Source organism: Maylandia zebra, linkage group LG14 (assembly GCF_041146795.1).
Source record: "Maylandia zebra isolate NMK-2024a linkage group LG14, Mzebra_GT3a, whole genome shotgun sequence".
Taxonomy (NCBI): domain Eukaryota; kingdom Metazoa; phylum Chordata; class Actinopteri; order Cichliformes; family Cichlidae; genus Maylandia; species Maylandia zebra.
This window is the reverse complement of record NC_135180.1, coordinates 28,805,462-28,827,423: the sequence shown is the minus strand read 5'-3', so window position 1 is coordinate 28,827,423 and position 21,962 is coordinate 28,805,462. Positions and strand designations below refer to the sequence as shown.

General features: G+C 42.8%; 1 protein-coding gene across 3 annotated transcripts in view; it reads right to left on the bottom strand.

Annotated features, from left to right (window-relative positions):
- Positions 1-21,962, bottom strand: part of nxn (nucleoredoxin) — a 73,028-nt gene that overhangs the window by 8,491 nt on the left and 42,575 nt on the right. For all 3 annotated transcript variants that reach the window (XM_004558181.4, XM_076873299.1, XM_076873298.1), the window contains exons 2-7: positions 10,128-10,245; positions 5,778-5,911; positions 2,910-3,010; positions 2,674-2,780; positions 1,395-1,574; positions 732-856 (exon numbers count right to left, since the gene is read on the bottom strand). In XM_004558181.4, the coding sequence (XP_004558238.1) occupies positions 732-856; positions 1,395-1,574; positions 2,674-2,780; positions 2,910-3,010; positions 5,778-5,911; positions 10,128-10,245 (765 nt within the window). The remainder of the gene's footprint in view (positions 1-731; positions 857-1,394; positions 1,575-2,673; positions 2,781-2,909; positions 3,011-5,777; positions 5,912-10,127; positions 10,246-21,962) is intronic.

The following is a 21,962-nucleotide window of genomic DNA, read 5'->3' as shown; positions in this document are numbered from 1 at the left end:
TAAACATATATTGACATTGTCAATATGCAACTTTGTGTTTCCAAAGTATCTCTTTAACTCTACATTTATCCTTTTATGAGTCATTTTACTGTTGTTTCAGTCATTGTTTGGTCTTCTGACCCTGAACTGTTCTGTTCACTCTCGCCACTCACGCAGGGTAACTCTTAGTGGCAGCAGGCAGCGTTTTTCCAGAAAACTGACTCTTTAGTAACTCACAGCAGTCACACGCAGTTAGCAAGCAGGTAGTGAACACCGAGCAGCAGCAGCAGAGCCAGATGTTTCCCCACAGTAGTGGGTAGAAACTGCAGAAGGGCCAAAGTGAGAAATTAACTGCTGGATGTGGTCAAAGACAACGTGACAAAAATAGGTGAAATCCTCCTCTGGATAGAATACTGTTATTTGCTGAGAGTCTGTTTTTGTCTAACGTGTCTCCACCTCCTTAAAAACAAATCAGAAATGTTTGGAAATGTTTGTTTATGCATGTCGCTGTGTTATTGCACTGGCATTTTCACTATCATGTCTGTATCTGCCTCAAAACCCCCAAACCAAAACAAAAAGAAACCAAAAACACAGGATCGCCTGAGCTGTACATTCAAAGACTAAATCATCCCGAAGCACAGCTCAGGTAGAGCAGGATGTTCAAACCTCCCCCCCCCCAAAAAAAAACAAACAAACCCCAGCTTATGCCAGTTTTGTGTGAAATGGTATTTCACTCTGTCGGCTTATCTCACCTCTCCAGCCACAAAGAACAGCAGCGGCGTCTCCTCCTCCTTCGCTTTGTACTTGGCCATGAGCTTTTCCGCTATTGGTTGAATCAGCTCCTTGGCTGGCTCCAATTCACCTTCCTCCTCAGCGTCTGCATTAACCAGGAAAGAGAAACAGAGCTCTGTTAAAAGCATGAAGAAGCCACATGGGAGAGGAAAAGACGAACAGATGAGTGAAAGTAGTGGCTGCAAGGATAGGCAACTGGAGGACAGATGAGTGCAGAGATGAAAGAAACTACATGTACAGATGGTCCTCAGTCTTGTTGTGCGATTTGGTTTGGCCTCAGGAGACACCAGGGTGGTCTCATATTTTGAGGGTCATCACTTTGCACTCTCAAATTCTTTTCCATGTCTGTTTCCTCTCTACACCTTAATGTCTAAATCATTCAGTGCCATTCACTGGAAAAATTCTTTTCTTTTTTGCATTAGCATTCCCGTATTAGCATATAAATAGATGGAAACAGTAAATACTACATGAAGCATTTCCCACAGCATTTCCCTCTGGGACCTTTCGCCATTGGAAGAATTTTCCGCAGTGTCTGACATTCAATATGCTCTAAATAAATGCCACTTCATTCAGACAGAGCCCCATGTGGAACTTCGCCGAATTATAAAGCCTCAGCCTCTCACCCACAAACAGGACGAGGCAGGGCCCTTCGTGGAGCTGCACGGCGTTTGACTCGCTGAGCTCGAGCACGGGCCGAGGGTGCCAGGGAAAGAGCCGGCACTCTGGGTCGTTCAACACCTCCACCCGGCCCTGTCGCGTGATCATGTGACCCTCCGTGTCCAACAGAATCAATGTGGGAATACCTGGAATGGAGAAAGATGATGATGATGAAAGGAAGAGAAACATAGGAGGGGAGGAAATGGGCAAAAGCCTGGGAGGTGCTATGGGTCGTTTCCTTTAATTATCGCATCATGACGCACTCTTTTCCCTTTCACAGTGAGATTTTTTTTTAAACCTCTTTTTGGGGATTCTCACCTCCCTCTAGCTCTGTCCGTTACCCCTCTGACAGTGCTTTTACAAGCCACCCGCACCGTGAATACAATCCTTTATCAGAAACAGACACAAATCAGGCAAGCAAGCAGCAATCAGTAAATTCCTGTCTGCACATGTGGACTGAAGTTAACTGAGGTGGGGGAAATCAGAGACTGCAGGGGTTTGAGTGAGTGTGTGTGTGTGTGTGTGGGGGGGGGGGGGGGGGGGGGGCAGTGTTAACTCGTCCAGTACACATTCCTCAAATTCTTTGCAGGACAGGCCGACGGCCAGTTTTCGCTAACTTCATCCAGAGTCATCCACTAACACACTCGGGAGGAAGGCACGGCACTTCCGCACTGAGACGGTAAACTGGATAACCAGCCCACATTCCCCAGGCTGCAGGGCGATCTGTGTTGCTGTTTTGCCCGCCCAACACAAAGAGCTGTCAAGCCTTCGTGCCAGTGTTTCAGTATGTAACATAACCAAGTTTGGCAGAGAGAAAAAAAAAAAATAGATATATCCCCTTTCTGCTCTTATCTTAAAAGGCACACTGTACTCAATCACATATACATATTTTTTCCTGATCTGTACTGTTATTTATTAGATTTTGAAGAAATTGGCCTTCTCTTGAATGTGATGTAACTAAAAGGATCTTGACTTGTAGCGCTCAAAGTGCCAAAACTGAATAAATTAATAAGGAAGAACTATTGTCTTCCTGCTGTTTACATCTGCCAATAAAAACAACAGCGTAACTAACCAACACTATCACTAGCATCAGCCTCTTATCACAGGGAGATGATGGATGCTTTTCTGCCTTTTGTGCAGTGATGCAGTTGGCTGCAACTCTCAACAAAGCAATGGATAAATAGCATAACAGGCCAGGAAAAACATGCCTATTCAGCGATAACGGTGATGGAGCTGGTGAAATACCTTGTATTCCGTATAGTCTGTTGAGCCGCGATCGCCGAGCCTCATCTGAATAAGGCACTGCCAACCATGGCATCTCGCTGAAGTACTGCTTAAAGGACTCCTCTGACCTGAGCGGGGTGGAGGGGAGAACCGAACAGGAAGACAACAGATGCTGATTTCTTGGTTTTAATAACAACAAGTAAGCAGGGACCCAGTTGGGTTCTTAACAGGCAAAAGGCAGGTGCAGTGTCGCTCACCTGTCGGCGCTGACGAACACTATCTCAAACTTCTGGCCCGACTCTTTGACGGTCCGATACGATTCCACCAACACACGAGTCAAACTGCGGCACGGTGGGCACTGAGAGAGAGCGAACGAGTGAACATCTAATATACACAGTCACAAGTGATAAGGTGCTCATTTCCCAGGGTTTTTCCCCAAAACTATTTTCCTCTCTGCCGCCAAACACCTTTCCACAAACTAGTAATTCTGTCTTGTTTTGTATCCAGGCTGTTTAAAACGTTAATCCCGAGGAATACTCGAGCTTAAGAAAGTATTTGCTCTACTATGTGTTTAGAGCGCCAACGCTATCCAGGCAAGGGGGAGCGGTGGTATGGCTGGCATTACGATGACATCAGAGCACCATGACAGTGAGAAGCAAAACAGACTAGTCTCAACTTCCAGCCTCTTTCCCATGCTCTGTTTGCTTCATATCTGTATTTTCTTTGTTTTCTCTGCTGTGAATACATAATAAAATAGAAACGTAATATTTAAATCAGCTTGAACAGTTACAAAATGCATGCCACATGTTTGCATGGAGTGAAACTGAGGTTAAAATGATTTCAGGGACAATAGATTTTCTTCTCTTCTCTCAAACTGTACTTATTTAAACATTGATTAGCCGATGAACGATAAGTAATTCAATTAATGAATGCAGACTGCTTCAGCTAAGAAGCACAAGGACAGAAAGTACCAAAATACACATACATATACACTCATCACCAAGTACACCTGTTCAACTTCTCAGTAACACAAATATCAAATCATACAATCACATGGCAGCAGCTTTGTGCATTTAGGAATGTAAACATGCTTAAGACAACCTCTTGAAATTCAAGCTGAGCATCAGAATGAGGAAGAGAGGTGACTTTGAATATGGCACGGTTGTCAGTGCCAGATAGGCTGGCCTGAATATTTTAGAAACTGCTGATCTGCTGGGACTTTCCCACAAACGCCTTGTTGATGTCAAAGGTCAGAGGAGAATAGCCAGATTGCTTTCAACTGATAGGAAGGCAACAGTACACTCAAATAACCGCTGGTTCTAAAAACGGTATGCAGAAGAACATCTCTGAAAGCACAACACATAAAAACTTTGAAGCTGGCTGAACAAAATTAGACAGCAGAATATCGGAAAAAATGTTGTCTGGTCTGACGAGTTTCCAATTCTGCTGCAATATTCAGATGTTATGGTCAGAATTTGGCATTAAAAACAAAACAAATCAGGAAAGCATGGATCCATCCTGCCTTGCATCAATGATTCAGGCTGCTGGTGGTGTCATGGTGTGGGGATATTTTCTTGCCACACTACGCATCATTTAACATCCACAGCCTACCTGAGTATTATTGCTGACCATAATCATCCCTTTATGATCACAGTATACCCATTTTACAATGGCTGGAGACTAATGTCTCAACATTAGTCTCTAACATCTCAAACTTGTTTCTTGAACATGAAAATAAGCTCACTGTACAGTACTCTAAAAGCCTCCACAGTCAACAAATCTTAATGCAGTTATGTGCAGTACTATCATGGCTGTCCAGGCAACAAATCTGCAGCAACTGTGTGATGCTCTTGTATCAAAACGGACAAAGGCGACCATTTTCCACAAAAAGGCTGAATGCACTGGCCCAACTTCGACTCTGGAGCCTTTGCTCTGTGTCTGCACCACTCTCCTGCTTTCTCCACTGTCCTGTCTAATAATGGCAAAAATGCCCCAAAATAATTTCTCAAAAATGCCAGATTTATTGCTTGTGTCACAGTGACTAAATCTTTAACATACACACAGTAAGCACATTCCCTGTAAATATGGATTAATGCCATAGCTGCTTCAGTTTCCTTCCCTGTAAATATGTTGAGGTATTTTTGCTAGACTTAATTACATATCATATGTCTAAGGCTCATCTCATCTTCCTGTTTACTAAGTAGAGAAGCTTAAAGCTTCCTACAGTGGCACTTCATCATATCAACACAAAGGGACGTTGGGACAAAAGCACAAAGTATCTTGTGTAGTAAGTGCGATCTTCCCTTATACCTTACAGATATAAACACTGTATAAGTGTGTTCATCGCTCATTACACAAGCTTGTTTTAGTACTATCGTGATAACACTAAAGTTTTCTCCCACTACAAGAGAAGGTCACGCTGCATGTGTCTCTGCCATGGGGCATTTAGGTCCCTCTGACAGGAAGGAGGGAAATAAAGTAAAGAAAATATACTATCAGGATGCCAAGGCAAAGTGCTGGCATTTCGTTTTTGTGAGACTGCTTTAGTAGCAGATAGATTTACACGAGTAACCTGGGGACCCTGGTGTAAAACACCGCAAATAAACTCCTGTAATTGCTTTTTGTGACTTGTCCTTTCAGTTTTATATGGCTTTGGGGTTTGCGCCAGCATTCAGGCGTCACCATTCTGAGCAGCCGGTATCTGAGGCTACGGCTCTGGCAGCTGCTGCGCCGACTGGCTTCGGCAGCTCGCGCTGCATCTCATCAGGAACAGCACAGCGATGATTTAACGCCTTCCATGCATCGTGAGTCATGACCTTCGCTGGCTATCGGCAGCGGCAGCAAAGAAAAGAAACAACGGTGTGACGTCTTTGGGGTGTGGTGACTGATCCACAGTTGGTGGTGAAAGGACTGATGGAGATCGTCAACTGCTGTAATGTAAACAGTCAAACACAATGGAGTCTCGCTCCTCTCTCTTATCTGTTCCTGCCTCTTCCTGCTCTGCTGTGCTGCCGCCGCTCTTTTTTCTCTGATGTCTCAATGTTTTCACAGAGTCAGGAGCCCTGAATAGGAAAAAAAAAGAAAAGAAAAAAAGATGGGGTCCTCTTTGTCTTCTCTCCACTCACCCAGTGTGCTGAGAAATACACTCCCACATAGTGTCCCTCCAGAGAGCTGCTGTCTGTTGTCTGTCTGTTGTTCCTGAGCAGAGGTCCTGCCACCACCTCCGCAAATGGCTTCGGGCCCCAGGGGAACTCCAGGCCTGAGAGAGGGTAGGAAAGCAGAGGGGGCAAAGAAAGGGGAAACATGGGAAGGAAAACGAGAGATTATTGCCATGCTAGCGGCTCTAAGAGTTGCTGTGTGGCACTGATTTGAGCTAAATGCCAGTATTTTGTTCCATACCAGTGGAGCAAGTGCAACAGAAGATGATGACGCTGTGTTTTCATAGGTATTTGGCTGCATTCATTATTAATAACATGACAAATTGTCCACTGTTGCACAAAGCTTTAACTCACACTTAAAACTACTATAACTCACAGTGACACTGTTAGGATTTCATGTCTGGGAATCATGAATATTTACAAAACATCACGGTAATCCATCTAACAGCTGCTTAGATACTGAAATGTGGACTCAAGAGTCACACTTCAGCTCAGCAGAAGACCCACAGACAGCTTTTCTGTGTCCGTTAAGGGTGTCACATGTCAAACCACCACACACAGTTGTCATTGAAATATGTTTTTAAAGGGCTGTTTTGTGTTTTCTGCTTTGAAAATATGCACGCATGTGAACACACACACACACACACACACACACACACACACACACACACACACACTTAAAGAAAAAGAAATGTCGAACCTCTTAAGCAAATGAAGGCTGTCAGAAATACTTCCCTCCTGCTCTCTTTCACACTTTTCATTTCCTTTTCAAGGTGTTTTCATTGTTCCCGGAGAGCTCTGGAGATGCATTTGGTACAGCTGAATTAAAGGGGGGGTGTAATCATAAATAAAAGCTTGTATGGCTGGTTCATAATGGACTCTTTATGTGAGCGCTGTTGTCCGGGGCTTCATTAGGCAGGAACGACACGTCTGCATTGCGCTGGCGCGGCCTTTCATTGTTGTCCTGATTGTAAAAGTGCACTCCATCTTTACGCTGCAGGGCTAGTCTGCCACCACTCAAGTCAGGCCTTTCATCGACAGTGAAAGGCAGTGGGGTCCCAAATTGTTCACCCGCCCCTCCGACTGTCAGCATACGCGAACTTTTTGCTGCCCTTTACCTCTCCCAGCCGTGGCTGTTGCACCTGAATTGATTTGTCACATTAGGAACAGTCCACAGCTTAATACATCAAATTTAAAAATCTGATGTTTAAAAAAAAGAAAGAAAAAAAAAAAAAAAAAAAAAAAAGAAAAAAAAAGCACAGCCTTCTATTTCAAAGAGATGCAAAACTTCCTGAAGTGCTGGTGGCTCTCTTTGCTACTGAAGCCACCAATTTAATATCTTCTCAGCTCACATCTAGTTAATGAACTGTGGAAATATCACTGCAGGCCTGGACCAGCTTTCATTAGACAGACAGTGAAATCTGTCACAGTCCTCACATGGCTGCTATTCTTCCCTCTCACATGACACGACACCATTTTTTTTTTTTAAAGCTGACCTAACAGGCTTTGAAGAGGCAGCGTTTTAAAATATTGAGATCGTCTCAGCCACAGATGGACGCCCTCAATACAGGAAAGGAATGCAAGATCACTCTTGTTAATTCTCCATCTCCACTTCAAAGTGCAGAAATTATAGGTTTCAAAGACGAGAGTGTGAGACATGGACACGCTATAATATTCACACGGCACCATAATTATAGCGGCATTAACTCAAACACGAGGGGGGGGGGGGAAGTTATTGCAAAATGCTTCAGACAAACGCTGAATGATGGGACTGGGCAAAATATCCTCAGTAAATCCTCACCAGGAATTTGAGGTGTGTGTTGTGTGCGGGTTAATGTGGGTCTGACCTTAGTTACTGCACTCATTACATTTTGGTTAACTTAAACGACTTATTTATGGTGTGAACCCAATGTGGTAGGCTGGATATTCTTATTGCTTATAAAACTAAGAATTTACATGAAGAATTTAAATGCACATTTTCAATTAGCAGATAGAAAACTGAGTGAAAACAGAAGTTAAATAAATAAATATCTCAAATTGTTACGCTTGGCTGTGGTTTACGTATAGATAATAAATAAGTATTTACAGGAAGCATGTGACATAAATTTGAATTAAAAAGATGACACTGCAGAAGAGAAATCAAAACAAAACAACATGATTGGTGTGAACCATGACACAGTGAGGTCACTAGAGAGGAAAAAGAAAATCATTGTGATTGCTTTGGTCACCTTTAGTTTTTAATGGTGAGTGATAGCAAAATTGTAAAAAAAGTGCAACGGAAAAATTGTGTGAGGATTAGTAGTTTGCAGATGAGTCACCGTCTACCAAGCAAAATGACAAATAAAAAAAAGCAGGTGGGAAATATGTATTTTTGGTATAGCACCTTAATTGCGACCAATTTCACTTAGCAGCTGGCAACAACACCTCGGCAACCACCTGGAGAATACGCTTTGTTTTTTTCCTCACTTGTTACCGGTAGTTTCCGAGGGCCTAGAGACACTGACTGATCTCAAGGACGGTGTGATCTTACACATCTCACCTTGCCAGAGGATACAGCAAGTCAAGTTCAGAAGTCATACTAATTGTGTAGTATTTATTTCAGTCCAATCTCTTGGACGGACCCCATGTACTCCTCACTGGTTACCCAGTTCTCACCTGTGGTTGAAGTCTTGTTGTTTACCCTGGCTCAGGATTTAGAGAGGGTCTTGAATAGTAGTTCTGTGGATGTAGCTTGGAGTGTAAAAAGTTCTTTGCTTGCTAGATGAGTTTAAAGGGGGAAAAAAAAAAAGAAAAAAAAAAAGAAGACGCTATATAAATTATAGTCCATTTACCACGGACTAAACTAGAAGAGGGTAGGACATTAGCTAACCAACCTGAAGGTGTGATTTGATGAGTTAGCCAGTATAACAGCACGATGGTGCATCGATCACCTCACACCAAGAAAGTTTGAACCTGTCCAAAGACGTGCTTGCCAGTTTCTTGGTGGTTCTAAAGTAGTTCCTGGTGTGATGGGAAATCATTATTGAGGTGTTTATGTTAGTAGTAGTAGTAGTAGAAGTAGAAGTAGAAGAAGAATCATATTTTTATTAAAAAAGGTGTTTCAGCATGAAATCATCCTACTGTTACCATTAAAAAAAGATAAACTGTCCAATATGCAACAAATAAAGAGAAATTATTAATCTTATGACTTTTATACCTATGGTTTTTAACACTGGAAAAGATGCACTAACAGGCAAGGAGAGTGTTTTTTTGTCATTCTTGGGTTAAATCTCATGAGCTCAGTAGGAGGGTATGAACAGTGCCCACGTGCAGTGTGCAGCACTGGAACAAATCCAAGCTTGAACAGCACTGGCCTGTGAAACTATTCTGATGTAGGGGCTAAACCAGGTTGTTAGGAGCTCCATGTTCAGCTTGTGCACACTGAACACAAAACAATCATTACAAAAAAAAAAAAAAAAAAAAAAAAAAAAGCCTTTTCACCCCCTTCATAAAACCTCAGGTGAAATCATTTTTAGAATTTGATACAGTAACCTTTTGTAAGGCCCAAGAAGGTGTTTGGTTACTATATTTGATTTAAACTGTGTGGGAAAGAAACAGGAAGATGCCAGCTGGGCAGTTTTAACAAGACTGAAAGGGTTGCCATCTTTAAGTCTAGCATCCAACATTTCTAATAACACCATAAATACATTTACATATTTTCTCTCTTCCCCATGAGGGTTTGTTTTTCCACCTGACTAAAGAATTTACACGAGCGACTGTTTATCTTCACCGTGAAGATATTTTGCTCATGCATGCAGCATGTTTTTCTTCACATGCAGATAGAAACTTAACATCTTCTTATCTTGAAGTTTGCTATTCAAGTTGCTCATTCATACCCTTTTGCCACAGGGGGAATTTTACAGCCCAGCTGCTGCCATTTCATGAGATACATTTGGAAGTGACAAGTGTTACAGTAGAGAAGATAGACTGGTGTGAAGTCAGTATGCAATTCTCAATGAGTTATGCTGCTTGCTTATTACTCTCAGCCAAGAGTGACTGATGATTGCTACCCACCAAGAATTCAGCGCTAGAAGCTATGACAGACAAACTGTGCGAGAAACTGATCTATGATGTTTGTCCTTTTGACCCTCAAAACGTCTTCCCATTACCTCATTAAACAGTCATATTTCTAGGGTTGAACTGGGGTTAGGGTTAACCATTCAGTAAAGAGGATTAGAGTCAGAGCTTGAGGTTAGGAAATAAAAATAAATCAGCCACATGGTTTTACTAATATTGTGGCCTGTGTGTGTGTTTGTAGCTCTAGATGCTTGAGCTCACCTTTGGGGTCATCTCTGACCACCAGCAGACCGTTTCGACACACGATCTTCCCCGTGGAGGCGTCCACAAACACCAAAGATGGGATACTGGTTACCTTATACTTGTTCCACAGCTTCATCTGAAAGCAGAAAAAAAGATAAGGAGTGGTTGGAAAATACTTCAGGGAACAGATTTGTATCTAATTCCATTTCCAAGCTGGAAAAGCAGCACAAAACGGTCTAAAACTATGTGTTTAATGATGCAATGTGTGCACCTGGAGTACTACAGTGAAAACAAATGTTGATGTATTTTATTTATTTTAGCATAAATACCTCCTCTGTCATTTAAAATAAACCCTATGGACTACAAAAGCAGAATGAAAATAGTAGGAGAGTGCAGGCAGCCCTGAGGTGAACTAGCACAGATGTGCTGTCCCTGCGGCATCATGAATAACAGTAAAAGGAAGTGCGCAACATAAGCGACTCATACTTTTGTAGGCTTTCATGAACGTTCATTGGCCTTAAATTTAACCATAATACTTTCCTATATGCCAAGATGATATTAACCATCTCATAAAGCCAGATAAGACCCTTTACAGACAGATCTGTGTGTGAACTGACGCTATTCATCGAGTTCAGAGATCAGCATAGTCCTTAACATCAAAGAGCAGATCAAGCATTTTCTGAGGCTCACTTTCCATATCAGAGGAAGAGTCCTACGCTGTGAATGGAAAATAGCCCTGTCTTGTAAAGAGCAGCAATCATCCCTGTGCAGCGCTGCTGCTTCAGCATCTACAGAAGAGGAAAAGGTTCTCTTTGCTTGAAAACCTGAAACCAGCTTGAAAAATTTAAATACAGAACGGAAAAAGAAAATACATATTATAAAACATTTTTAATAAACACACACTGCGTCTTCAAGGTCAAAATATAACAAAACACCTTTGCTGGAAATCGTGTATCTACTGAAATATAGTCAAACTAGAGCATTGAGTTCATCTTTGAGATATAAACACATACTTTGCTTGCTGTCATAAATTATTTCCTGCTGCACAAAGCTAAACACTTCTAAACAGTCAAATGAAATGAGCACCGCTCAGTGCGGTAAGCCTGGAGTTTGCTTACTGTTGAGCTCCAGGCTGATGAAAACCTTTTGTTGCACTCTTTGTGAAAACAGTGACTTCACTGCCCTTTGGTTTTATCATCACTGTTCGTACAGCAGTGACACCTCACTGAGAGGCACTGCACATTGTTTTTACTCGACTGCAAAGTGCAAAAGACACACAGACAATGCTTGCTAGGTGTAGACGTAAACATGCAATGGAATCGCAAGGATATTGATATTTTTCCCCCTCACATACAAGGTCTTGAATAGTCAAGCCCCGATCCTACTTTTAAGACTAGGTTTAAAACTTTCCTTTTTGATAAAACTGGATCAGATTACCCTGAATTCTCCTTTATGTACGCTGTAATAGGCCTAGACTGCCGGGGACTTCCCACGATGCAGTATTTCTTCTTCACTCACCCCTCTCTGTGCATTTAATCATTGGTTATTATTAATCTCTGGCTCTCCTCCACAGCCTGTTCTGTCTCCCTTCTCACATCACCAACCAGTCGTGGCAGATGAGAGGTTTCTTCCTGTTAAAATGGATTTTTTTTCCTTCCCACTGTGACCAAGGGCTTGCTTATAGGAGTTCATCGGATTATTGGGGTCATCAGATTGCAGGGTCTGACCATAGAGTCACAAATGGACCTGCTGAGGAGATCCAACACTATATTTCTATTCTTTATGTTGTTGAAGAGTTTTGTTTTAGCTGCTGTTGGTGTTAATACACTCCAAGCCAAGAAGTCTTGTGCCTGTTACTTCAATCAGCAGCTACCGCCGAGTAGGTTTCTCTAGCAGGTCAGTATGCTCTTTGCAGCGCTGATTTATTATGATAGTTTGGTTGAGAGACTGATCATACGTGCGATTGTTTTTTCATGCCCCCTTGTTAACAGCATAGGTCAACCGCACGACCTTCCTACGACAGAGGTCAGACGGTTTGTTCGCTGGACAAGACGACCCGGAGCCTCTCAACTATGTCGGTCTGGAATTCCCTCAAAAGCAAACTTCAGTGTCTGCCACAGTCAACAGCTTTACCACACACTTCATGCTCTTCTGGAAACTCAATCTCTGCTCACAAATTGATGGGGTTAGAGGCATTAAGTGTGACTGTCTCCGAAAGCTAGCAGCACACTGCTGCCTCTGCACAGCCATTTCGCTCTGCTGCTGTCATTCAGACTGATAATGTCAATTTGAGAGCCAGATTTAGCCAAAGAACAGAGAGATGAGAGAAGAAGATTTAGAGTGGTGCAGCACTGAGGTGGGCAGCAGCAGCAGAGTACAAAGAAAGATCTGAACATCCACTTGGAAACAGTCTTTTCAGTACTGAAATAAACTGCTGTTGGACAACAGAATCTCACTGGCTTTGGCGATAAGGCCACCTTACTCTGAATGCTTCACAACTTTAAGAGTTCAGCAGTAAATATTGGTCTTGTGTGTCTCTCCAATCCATCATCTAGATGATCATACAGACCAACACATGACAGATTCACGTGCATCCTCTGAGATCGTGTTAAGATTCCTGAAGTGCAGGGATGCTTCTTGCAGGAGTAAAGAAAGAAGGCTGTGGACTGACTGGTAAGGCTCTGAAATTTGTCCAGCAGCCTCCGACACAAAACCAAACCCTCCTTTTTGTATTCCCACCAATCCACAGCATCCTTGAATCCTTCTGATGATTTGGCCGCAGATCAGAGTAGCCCAGGATGTTAAATCTTTCAAGAGATTAGATCTGTCCTCAACATGAACAGGCTGTTAGGATGGAAGAATAACCTTGTAACGACAAAGGATGCGCACACCCGAGTCAAACAAACAAGCAGAACTCAGCCCAATTTTAGCACCTTGACAGAAAAGTGGGAATCATGTATATCACAGCCGTGTGTTGAGCTTTTCTTGTCATCCACTTTAATCTTTCTACAAGATGTTGGCTTTTGTAGCAACCGCTCTAGCCTCTTTTATCCTCATGAATAGAAAACATGAGGATCATATGCCTCAGTGATCTATTTTCACCCCCTCCCAAAAAACACAGTTTCATTGTGCAGAGGTACAAGCTATCCATTATAGCTCAGACAGTAAATGCACAAGCTGACATGACAGGTTGTGAAACCCCCCCCCCCCCCCAAATCTTGTCCGGTATTATTTAGTCTGATGTTCAACAAAAAGCGTCCTTATGTTTCACTTTGAAGAAAAGAGAGACGAACACTTGTTTATTGTCTTGGCAAGATTAAGATGACAAATTATTTTGTCAGTCAGCTGCCTATTAGAACCCAAAAATTGCAGGTCCTCATCCAGTCACCTGAGGCTGGCTTGAGTGAATCCCCACAGACTCGTGTAACAATGATGGGAAAAAGTAGGATAACAGACCAATTTAACACTGGAACAAATAAATTAACAGTTAAATCTGACAGACACAAGTGGCCAAATACGAGCAGTCTACCAACTCTGTTGACTGAACTGCACCTGAACTGGGTTTGTGGTGTTGTTGCCTCCCCCCCCCCTTTTTAAGATTAATTTTAATACATCTATGACACAGACATGGCTTGCTATGTAGTTAATTTTATTAGCACACCATCCAAGAAGTCTGTGCTCCAGTTTTGATTAATAAAATCAGGCATTTTATTTTTATGTTGCTTAGCCATCTGCTTCCCGAGTTTTCTACCTACATTCATTTTGCTGTCCCCATTCTAGACTATGCTGAAATACTACATAATACTTTTTATGGATGCAGCTTGCAGTCGTGCTAAGGTTAGCATTTAACCCTGTCGTTCAAGCACAGTGCCTTAAAATGTGCTTAAAAATGGATCTTAAAAAAATAATAATGGGGGGGTTACAGAGGCTGTGTTGATCTTCATTTCCAATATATTGTTGTCACTCTTCATCGTGTGTCTTTTTTCCTCCATACGGTTTCCAAATTATATCAAGAGTGCGACTAGCGTTTTTACAGTATGGTGAATGGAAGGGAATAAACCTGTGGCCACTTCCTGTGTGTCTGTGTTTGATTGTAAGCTACTACTCATTCCAATCTGACTCATAATGATTTAAGAAATATCCAGCAGGGTAACAAATCATTAAAATACACATTACTACTTCGCATACTTAGCTGTATGATTTTAAACAGACTCCTGCTGCAGACATACATAATCTAAAACAAACAGTATAGCAGTGGCCAATTATAAGGTAAAATGTGTGTAGCCTGAATGGCATCAAAATTGCATGCCACCATTTCTAGTTTTGTCTAAGGGGGCCACTATTCATTATCCTTATCAACAGACTGGATAACGATAGAGCCAAGCAGGAGGATTGGCCATAGAGTTACACAGTGGTTTAACTATGCCAATAGTTCCTGCAGAGAGGCCACAAACCGCTAAGACTCAAGGGAGCTGGAAATCCATTCTAAGAATCCATTTACTCTCCTGGACATGCAAACATTAGCCTCGCTCTACACCCTGTGCTCATCATACTAATTGGATCACGCATGGCTGCGGATTCACATCCAGAGAAAGAGCGAATCAGCCCGCTGAGGTGGGGGTGGGGGGCATGTGTGCATGAATATTCCAGGGTCGGAAATCTTCCTGATCAAAGAAAATCCTGATCCTTTTTAGATGTTATTTGATGGGATCATTGACTGCATTAATTTATCTTCCTGTATCCATCCTAGACTGAGTGAAAAAGAATCAAAGGGAAAAAAAAGGAAGCCGTGAAACAAACCCAATCCCATGAGATCCACATTTCCGTGTTAAATGTCATGCGTGGCGATCGCTTTCATGCTGCTTTGCACTGTTGCACTTTATGGCAACTTTCTGCACTTAAAGACCCTCAATGCTCTGGCTTCTAAAATCCACACACATCTGCTTTAGTTTTGACTTAGTCCCCCTTTAAAACCCCTGTCCTGTCCTGAAATCTGGCCTCAGTCAGTAACTGGTGGGCCTCTAAACAGTGGCTATGGAGGGGAGAGTGTCACTCTGTTGAGAGAACTAGAGTGGAAGAAATTTCTCTGGTCAACATTCCCAATTCATCTCTGATTATCTGAGCTCCATCTCCTCACAGATCTGCTTTCACTGGACCGGTTTGGCCTGAGGCGTCTGCCAGACGCTCCCATTGCTGCTTTATTACATCTGTGCCACTACAAAGGAAAGCCAGCCCTTTACAACAGAAGACATAAGAGATATCATGCTGTGATGTTGATAGCAGCTCAGTTCTTCATCTTTGAGTATTATGAGGGACAAATGGGGATAATCAAATTGATAACGTGTGAAAACGGAAGAAAAAAAAAAAAAAAAAAAAAGGCCGAAGCTAAAATGTAGATTTAGCGAATTTAATTGAACCTACTTAGGAATTCTCAGTGGTGTTCATTGTCAGGCTAAAAACCCCTTATAGGCGCTTGACTCATCTCACAGAGAATTTAGTGGCATGATTTATTGCTGGGAAAAAGTGAAAAACAATCCTTTCCACACAATTAACAGTAAAATGAAACTGTATAATTTCCTCTGTATACTGTTTTACAATCGCGGCCTTTTCAAAATAAAAATAAATACATTTGTTCAATGAACAGATAAGAATCAAGTGATCGATGGCCTTCCACTAATCGTTATCGTTAAGTGCGTAAAGCCATTTGTTCAGGAGGTTATCTGATGGACAGATCGCGGCCCTTAAGGCATGTTCCACAAAACCCATTTGTCTTTAACTGGGACCGTTTTATTGGAAGTGCATGCGGGAGGTGTGATCTCCAACCATAAAGATTTACTGTTAAGGCCCACAGGAGAAATCAGGCTGGACTGGACTGAACTCTCTATGTGCCCTTTTATTATTTTTAAGAAATCAAGCCATGACCCGTGCAACATGTATAACGTCATTGCTAAAAGGACTCAAACTAACATGTTTGTGCACCACAGCATCAACAGGTCATTCGTCATGTGTCAGTTTTGAAGGCAGCTTGCAGGTTAGAATCTAAAACACAGCGTTTTTTTCTCCCCTTCTCAGTCCTCAGGTTGAAGACAGATGAGAAACAAGCTTCTCCTGCTTGCTCCCTCAGCTCCTACAACACCGCGATTCCCTTTTGGCTGGGGCCCCTGCAGCCGGCTCTGGCTTACATTCCTCCATGCTGCACCCCGCCTTTGCTCAATCTGCTCCTGAGGCTCTCAGCAACTGCCTGTATCCACTTCAAAACGCTGTTGCTGCTCTTTAGGGCTACAAAGAAAGCCCTCCTCTTCCACTTCTCAGCCATACTTCAGCCCCTCACTACACCCGCTAACGTGTGTTACTCAGAGCTTCCATCTGTGTGCCTCTGACCTGACTATCGCTTTACCCAGTCGAGACTCTTCAGTGCTGCGGCTCCCCTGATGGGGAGATGCACATTTAAAACCCTGTGACAGCTGCTGCCCTTTCTCTGTGTGATGACGGATCTCTTAATACTCCTCAGCTTCATGTTGTTTCGCATGTGTGTATCGTTCTGTTCAACATAAAACATCCTAAAAGAACTGCGATTTCATTTTTATGGGATTACTGCAACTCATTCTTGCACAAATTTGAAAAAGTTATTAACCAGCTTTTCCATTTTCTACCATATTACACCCCCCTCCCCTCCCTTGGGTGTCATCTATATTTCTGAAATACAAAAAGTACAGGTCACTCTCTCCAGGCTGCTCCACTGTGCTCATTACAGAGCTCATCATACTCCATAATACACAGCCATTGTGATGAGCAAATGCACTTCTCCCAAAAATTGCAGCGCTGAAAGCATCACATCATGTCTCTTCAATGCAAAAGTGTTCCTGCTCTCGTCCATTTCACTAATCCTGTAACATTTTCCGGCCCAACCATTTCATTCGTGGATCCTCCACAACGCAGATGGGAGACACTGGCTAAATTGCGCCCCCCCCCCCACTTTCTTGATAAAGGCCCTCCTTGTTGCTACAGCAACCAGCCCTCCCTTCCCCACCATGAAGTCAGGGCATGTCACCAAGTGGCAGACACTTTGTGGGCTCTTGGTTAATAATTCAGGGATAAATAAGCGGTTTTGTGAGGAAAACAGGTGCCAGAATGTCAGACTGCTTTTGGGGAAAATAAACCAGCAAAAAAAAAAGGAAGTGAAAAAAAAAAAAAAAAAGAAAAAAAAAAAGACATGAGTAAGTGAGAGAGAGAGGGAGGCGTTTTTTCTTTTCCCCCTGCTTCAAGCCTTATGTGGAGGCACAAAAGCCCTGAATACAGGCTCCAAATCCAAACGTGGACCTTGTGTGGTGAGAAGTTTTTATGTAGTAAAGAACACAATAGGAGGGGGGGGGAAGCAAGGGGTGGGGGGCATTGTAAAGGAGTAAAAAGCCAGGCTCAATAGGTATCTGCAGCATTGTCTCTCCCCAGGAGTGGGATTGCCCCTGAGGCCTACATTCTGCAAAGGTCAAAGGTCAGGGCTGCAGGGGGTGCATTCTTCCCTCCCACTCGTGTTTTTAAACCGACCCGCCTGTCTCCCCTGCCTTCTATAGCAGTTCCGTTTTTTTTTTTTTACTGCTCTGCATCCCTTCCTCATTACGACAAAATACAAGCCTAACAAACACACATACACAGGCACACGCGCCTTCCGTGTTCGCACTAATGTGGAAAAAATGTAAATTGCATCCTTGACTCTGCTTTAGTCACCAATCGTTGCTAAACTAACCACACGCAAAAAGGCACATTTGTTTAAAAGACGTCATCCAAAGAGAATCAAATTAAAAACAGTCACCTAGGCGCTGCTGTGAGATCATCACATGATTTAACGAAGCCATTTTTGAAGACTGCTGATTAGGTATCACACTCTTTCACGCTCCTGCTTTGTTATAAAAGACAGAAATGACAGCTTTACAAAGAAGGGATAGCACACACACACACACACACACACACACACACACACACACACACACACACACACACACACACACACACACACACACACACTTATGTTAAAGTGACTGTTTTATATAGTAAAGATTTTTCTTGCATAGCACTTAATACAGCTTCCAATTAAGGGGAAAGATTTACAACAAATTCCCATATTTCTGCACCACCTTTCTACTCTATGCAAGTTGCTGAAATGGTAGTGACTATTCCTTGCAGGTTAATCATTAAATTCAGCTGAAAGGGCAGCTCAAGTGCGCCGTAATGATTTGCCTCCACACAGGACGACAGAAACTCATTGTATGAACACCATGACATGATTTCTCAGGTAGTTTTAGCTTACAGTTAACTGCCCTCAGCCTGCAGGGTCTCAGACACACAGAGATGATTTAAAGCTGGTCTGGCTCTGGACCAGCTGGATCGGTTACCTTAGTGTGACCCTCTCAAAAAAAAAAACAGGGGCATTATGCTCTCGCAGCGATTGGCCACCTCATGACTTGGAAAGCTTGGTGCATTTTGGGATTTGAGTTCGTTTCAGTGTAAAAAAGGTAATTCAGCATGTACGCTCTCAGAACTAATCCAATACAATATGGAATGATTCAAATAAAGTCATGAAAACACAGGAGAAGCAACGTTGTATGGGCTCATTAAATCAGCCATTCCATATTAATAACCAGACAAAACACACACAAGAAGAAGATTTTCAGCACAAACAGCATGTGCCAACGCATGTGCTCTTAACGCTTACTGCTCAATTAGCTGCACTCGGCAAATAGACCCAGAGCAGCCATGCATTAATTCTTCCCATAAGGCTCCACATTACTGCCTATCTGGCACCCCAGTTTCCTGGAGTGCTGGTGGAGTTGGGGTGGGGTGTGGGGGTGTTGGGCTTAGACAGCTTCCCTGTTGTGACCTCTGTTTGACCTCACGTTTAACTCCCACCACCACCACTCCTCCTCAAGCTCTGGGAAGGCTTCCGGAGCCGAAGCTCAATCCGCGATCCAATCACAACACATTAATATTTATGGAAATTTAAAGGGAGCATTTCAGACACATTATCAGCGTTTTGTGAAGAATAAGGGTTCCAAACACCTTAGACTACAGTCCAGCTAATAACACATTCAGGTGGGTAGTTGGCCCAAGCAGTGCATTTATTCCCCCTGGTGCTTGCATATTTGGCCAAATTTACGGAGAGGATAAACTAAATGCATGCTATTATAAAGGCATGTTTGATCACACAGGAAACTCCAAATTACATGTAAACATAAAGGTGCACTTGAAGTATCATAATCTCATAATTTACATGCCACTCTCTGTGATTTCTACTTGCATATTTGCAGCTCAACAAACACGTTTTGGCTTTAAGTGAGTGGAGGAGATGTGAAGACAGTCGTTGGCACGAAAGGAGGTCAACATGGAGTGCAATTTCACAAGCTGAGTTTGAGGTAAATATGCTATTAATGGTCACATAAGGGAAACCCATAAATTGATTGCCTGGGCCGGGGCTGTCACATCCTGGAATTTTTCTCCTGAATTTCAGACTTTATGCTCAGAGTCAGGGACCTCTATACCACTCAGGGATTGAGAGTTCACTTAAATCTCAAATTCCTCTCTGAACACATCTAAAAATGCCGCTGTACACAATAAGTGCCCCAAAGTTGAGACAATCTGCACTTGTCAGGGTTTTTTAAAGCTATTTTTGGTCCATTGTACTGCACACAGCCGGCAAGGAGACTCATAAATCACATTGATACCCTGAGTCTGGTGTGCCTTGTAAAACATACATCTGACTGGCAACAACAAGGCCTGTGAACACAGATGCAAACTGTTAATGTGAGCACACATATAACCATGTAAGCCTGACAACCACCATGTTTTCTTATCTGACAACTCCAGTATAGTACCGCTGTGGGCTCTGACGCAAACGATGACCTGCCACAACAGCACTGGTTCCAGTTTCCTGAGGGAAAGGATGTTCTTCCACTTTCTGCTCGTTACCTGAGCTACATTTAGCTCTACAGTATTTGGTTACATGGTGACACTTTATATCTATCCATTAACCCGTTTCCTCCTCCAGTCATACGCTCAGATAAAAGTCACATCTGTTTGGCTGTTGCTGCTCACCGGCCCTGTGCAGTTTATAGTCGAGCTGTACATCTGGGCCCCTCTTGCATATCTCCCAGCGCTCCCCCTCCCCTAGTTCATGCAGGCTTTATTCTCGTCTTATTCCACCCCCCACAACACGTTTCACAGCAGCGGCAAGAGATTCAGACTTCCATAAGCTCCCTCTCAATCAGTATCAGCCCACATTGGCCAGTGGAGGAGTCTCATGGGTACAGATTTCATTTCATCCAGATTAAGTATTGCACAAAGCGTCATACAAATCAAATAACCATCAGGGCGGTAACACTTGGAATGCAGCAGGAAAAACCCTGCGCACATTTCCAGTAACTAGATTTTTTTTTTAAATGATGTCATGTTATAAATGAATAACCCCCTCGATTATCCTTATTCTTATGATTCCTAATTAAAGCATGTGGGCATTAAAAATAGAAACATTGCTGAAAGTTTGCATGATTCAAGATAAGAGTTTAAAAGACATTGAATTTAATTGGGACCTTGGGGATACCTTTTCACTGCATTTACATCAATTGCAGAGTTCCTCGCAAAATAGGATTTAAAAAAAAAGAAGAAGAAATAAAAGGAGTAGATCAAAAAAAACAAAGACAATGGAAATAAAAATTCAACAGCAAGGAGACAGTCAAGGTAAGAACAGCAATAAAGAGAATAACTTTAACGCAGCTTGTAAAAAATGCTTTCCTGTATAAGTCTGGTTTGAGGTTTGCTTTGAAGGATGCTACTGATCTGGCTAGCCTCAGTGCTGGCAGACCTTTACAGACCTTAGGAGCTCTCACGGATAGACCAGGTCACCTTCGTCTTAGAAGCAGAGTCCTCGGAACAACCTGTGGTGATCTGCCAGAAGACCCGAGGCTATGTCTCCCTTTATAAGTAGTTATAAAAAGGTTTGATGTGCAGCTCAGAGCCAACCCCCCCACTGAGCTTAAAAATAAACATCCATCAAGTTCCTTGAGGTCAGAATTGTGGTGACAACATAGCAAGCAAAGTGTCCCCCCCCCACTTAAGGCTTCCTCTAGTTTCCCATCCATCCATTCGCTTCCGCTTATCCTTTTCAGGGTCGCGGGGGGCACTAGAGCCTATCCCAGCTGTCATGGGGCGAGAGGTGGGGTACACCCTGGACAGGTCGCCAGTCTGTTGCAGGGCTAACACACAGAGACAGACAACCATTCGCGCTCACATTCACTCCTGCATTCACACCTATGGGCAATTTGGATTATTCAATTAACCTATCCCCACAAGCCCTCTAGTTTCACCTGTAGGAATTTGATGGAACAGCTAAGTGCTGAAGGGGCAGGTGGATTTCTATCAGGTGTTAATATGTCCTGAACTCACTCGGTGTTCAGTCAGGAGGAGGAATGTGTTGCCTGGTCTTCACAGGATCCTAATGTAACCACAGGAACTGTCACACAGGAACTGTCAGGTCAGAAAAGCAGAGCCAGTTTTCTGCACTCTGCAAACTACACACTGCACATGGTTTTCATAGTCTATAACATAAAGACACATTTCTGTCCCCTTCAGGGGAGCATAACTAGGCTCTAATATCATAATGAGAAGTAAAGAAAAAAACAACAACAAAACAATAGAATAGTCAGGGTTTTCTTTCAAAGGCCTGAAGCCTCAAAGTCTGTAGATGGTTTGGTGATGTTTAAACACAAGCTCTATTCCAGGAACCAGGTTCAGCTAAAGAGAAAACCTCAGAGTTTGTTAACCCTGTGATGAGGGAAACGCAGACTTTTCTCTTCCAGGTACTTT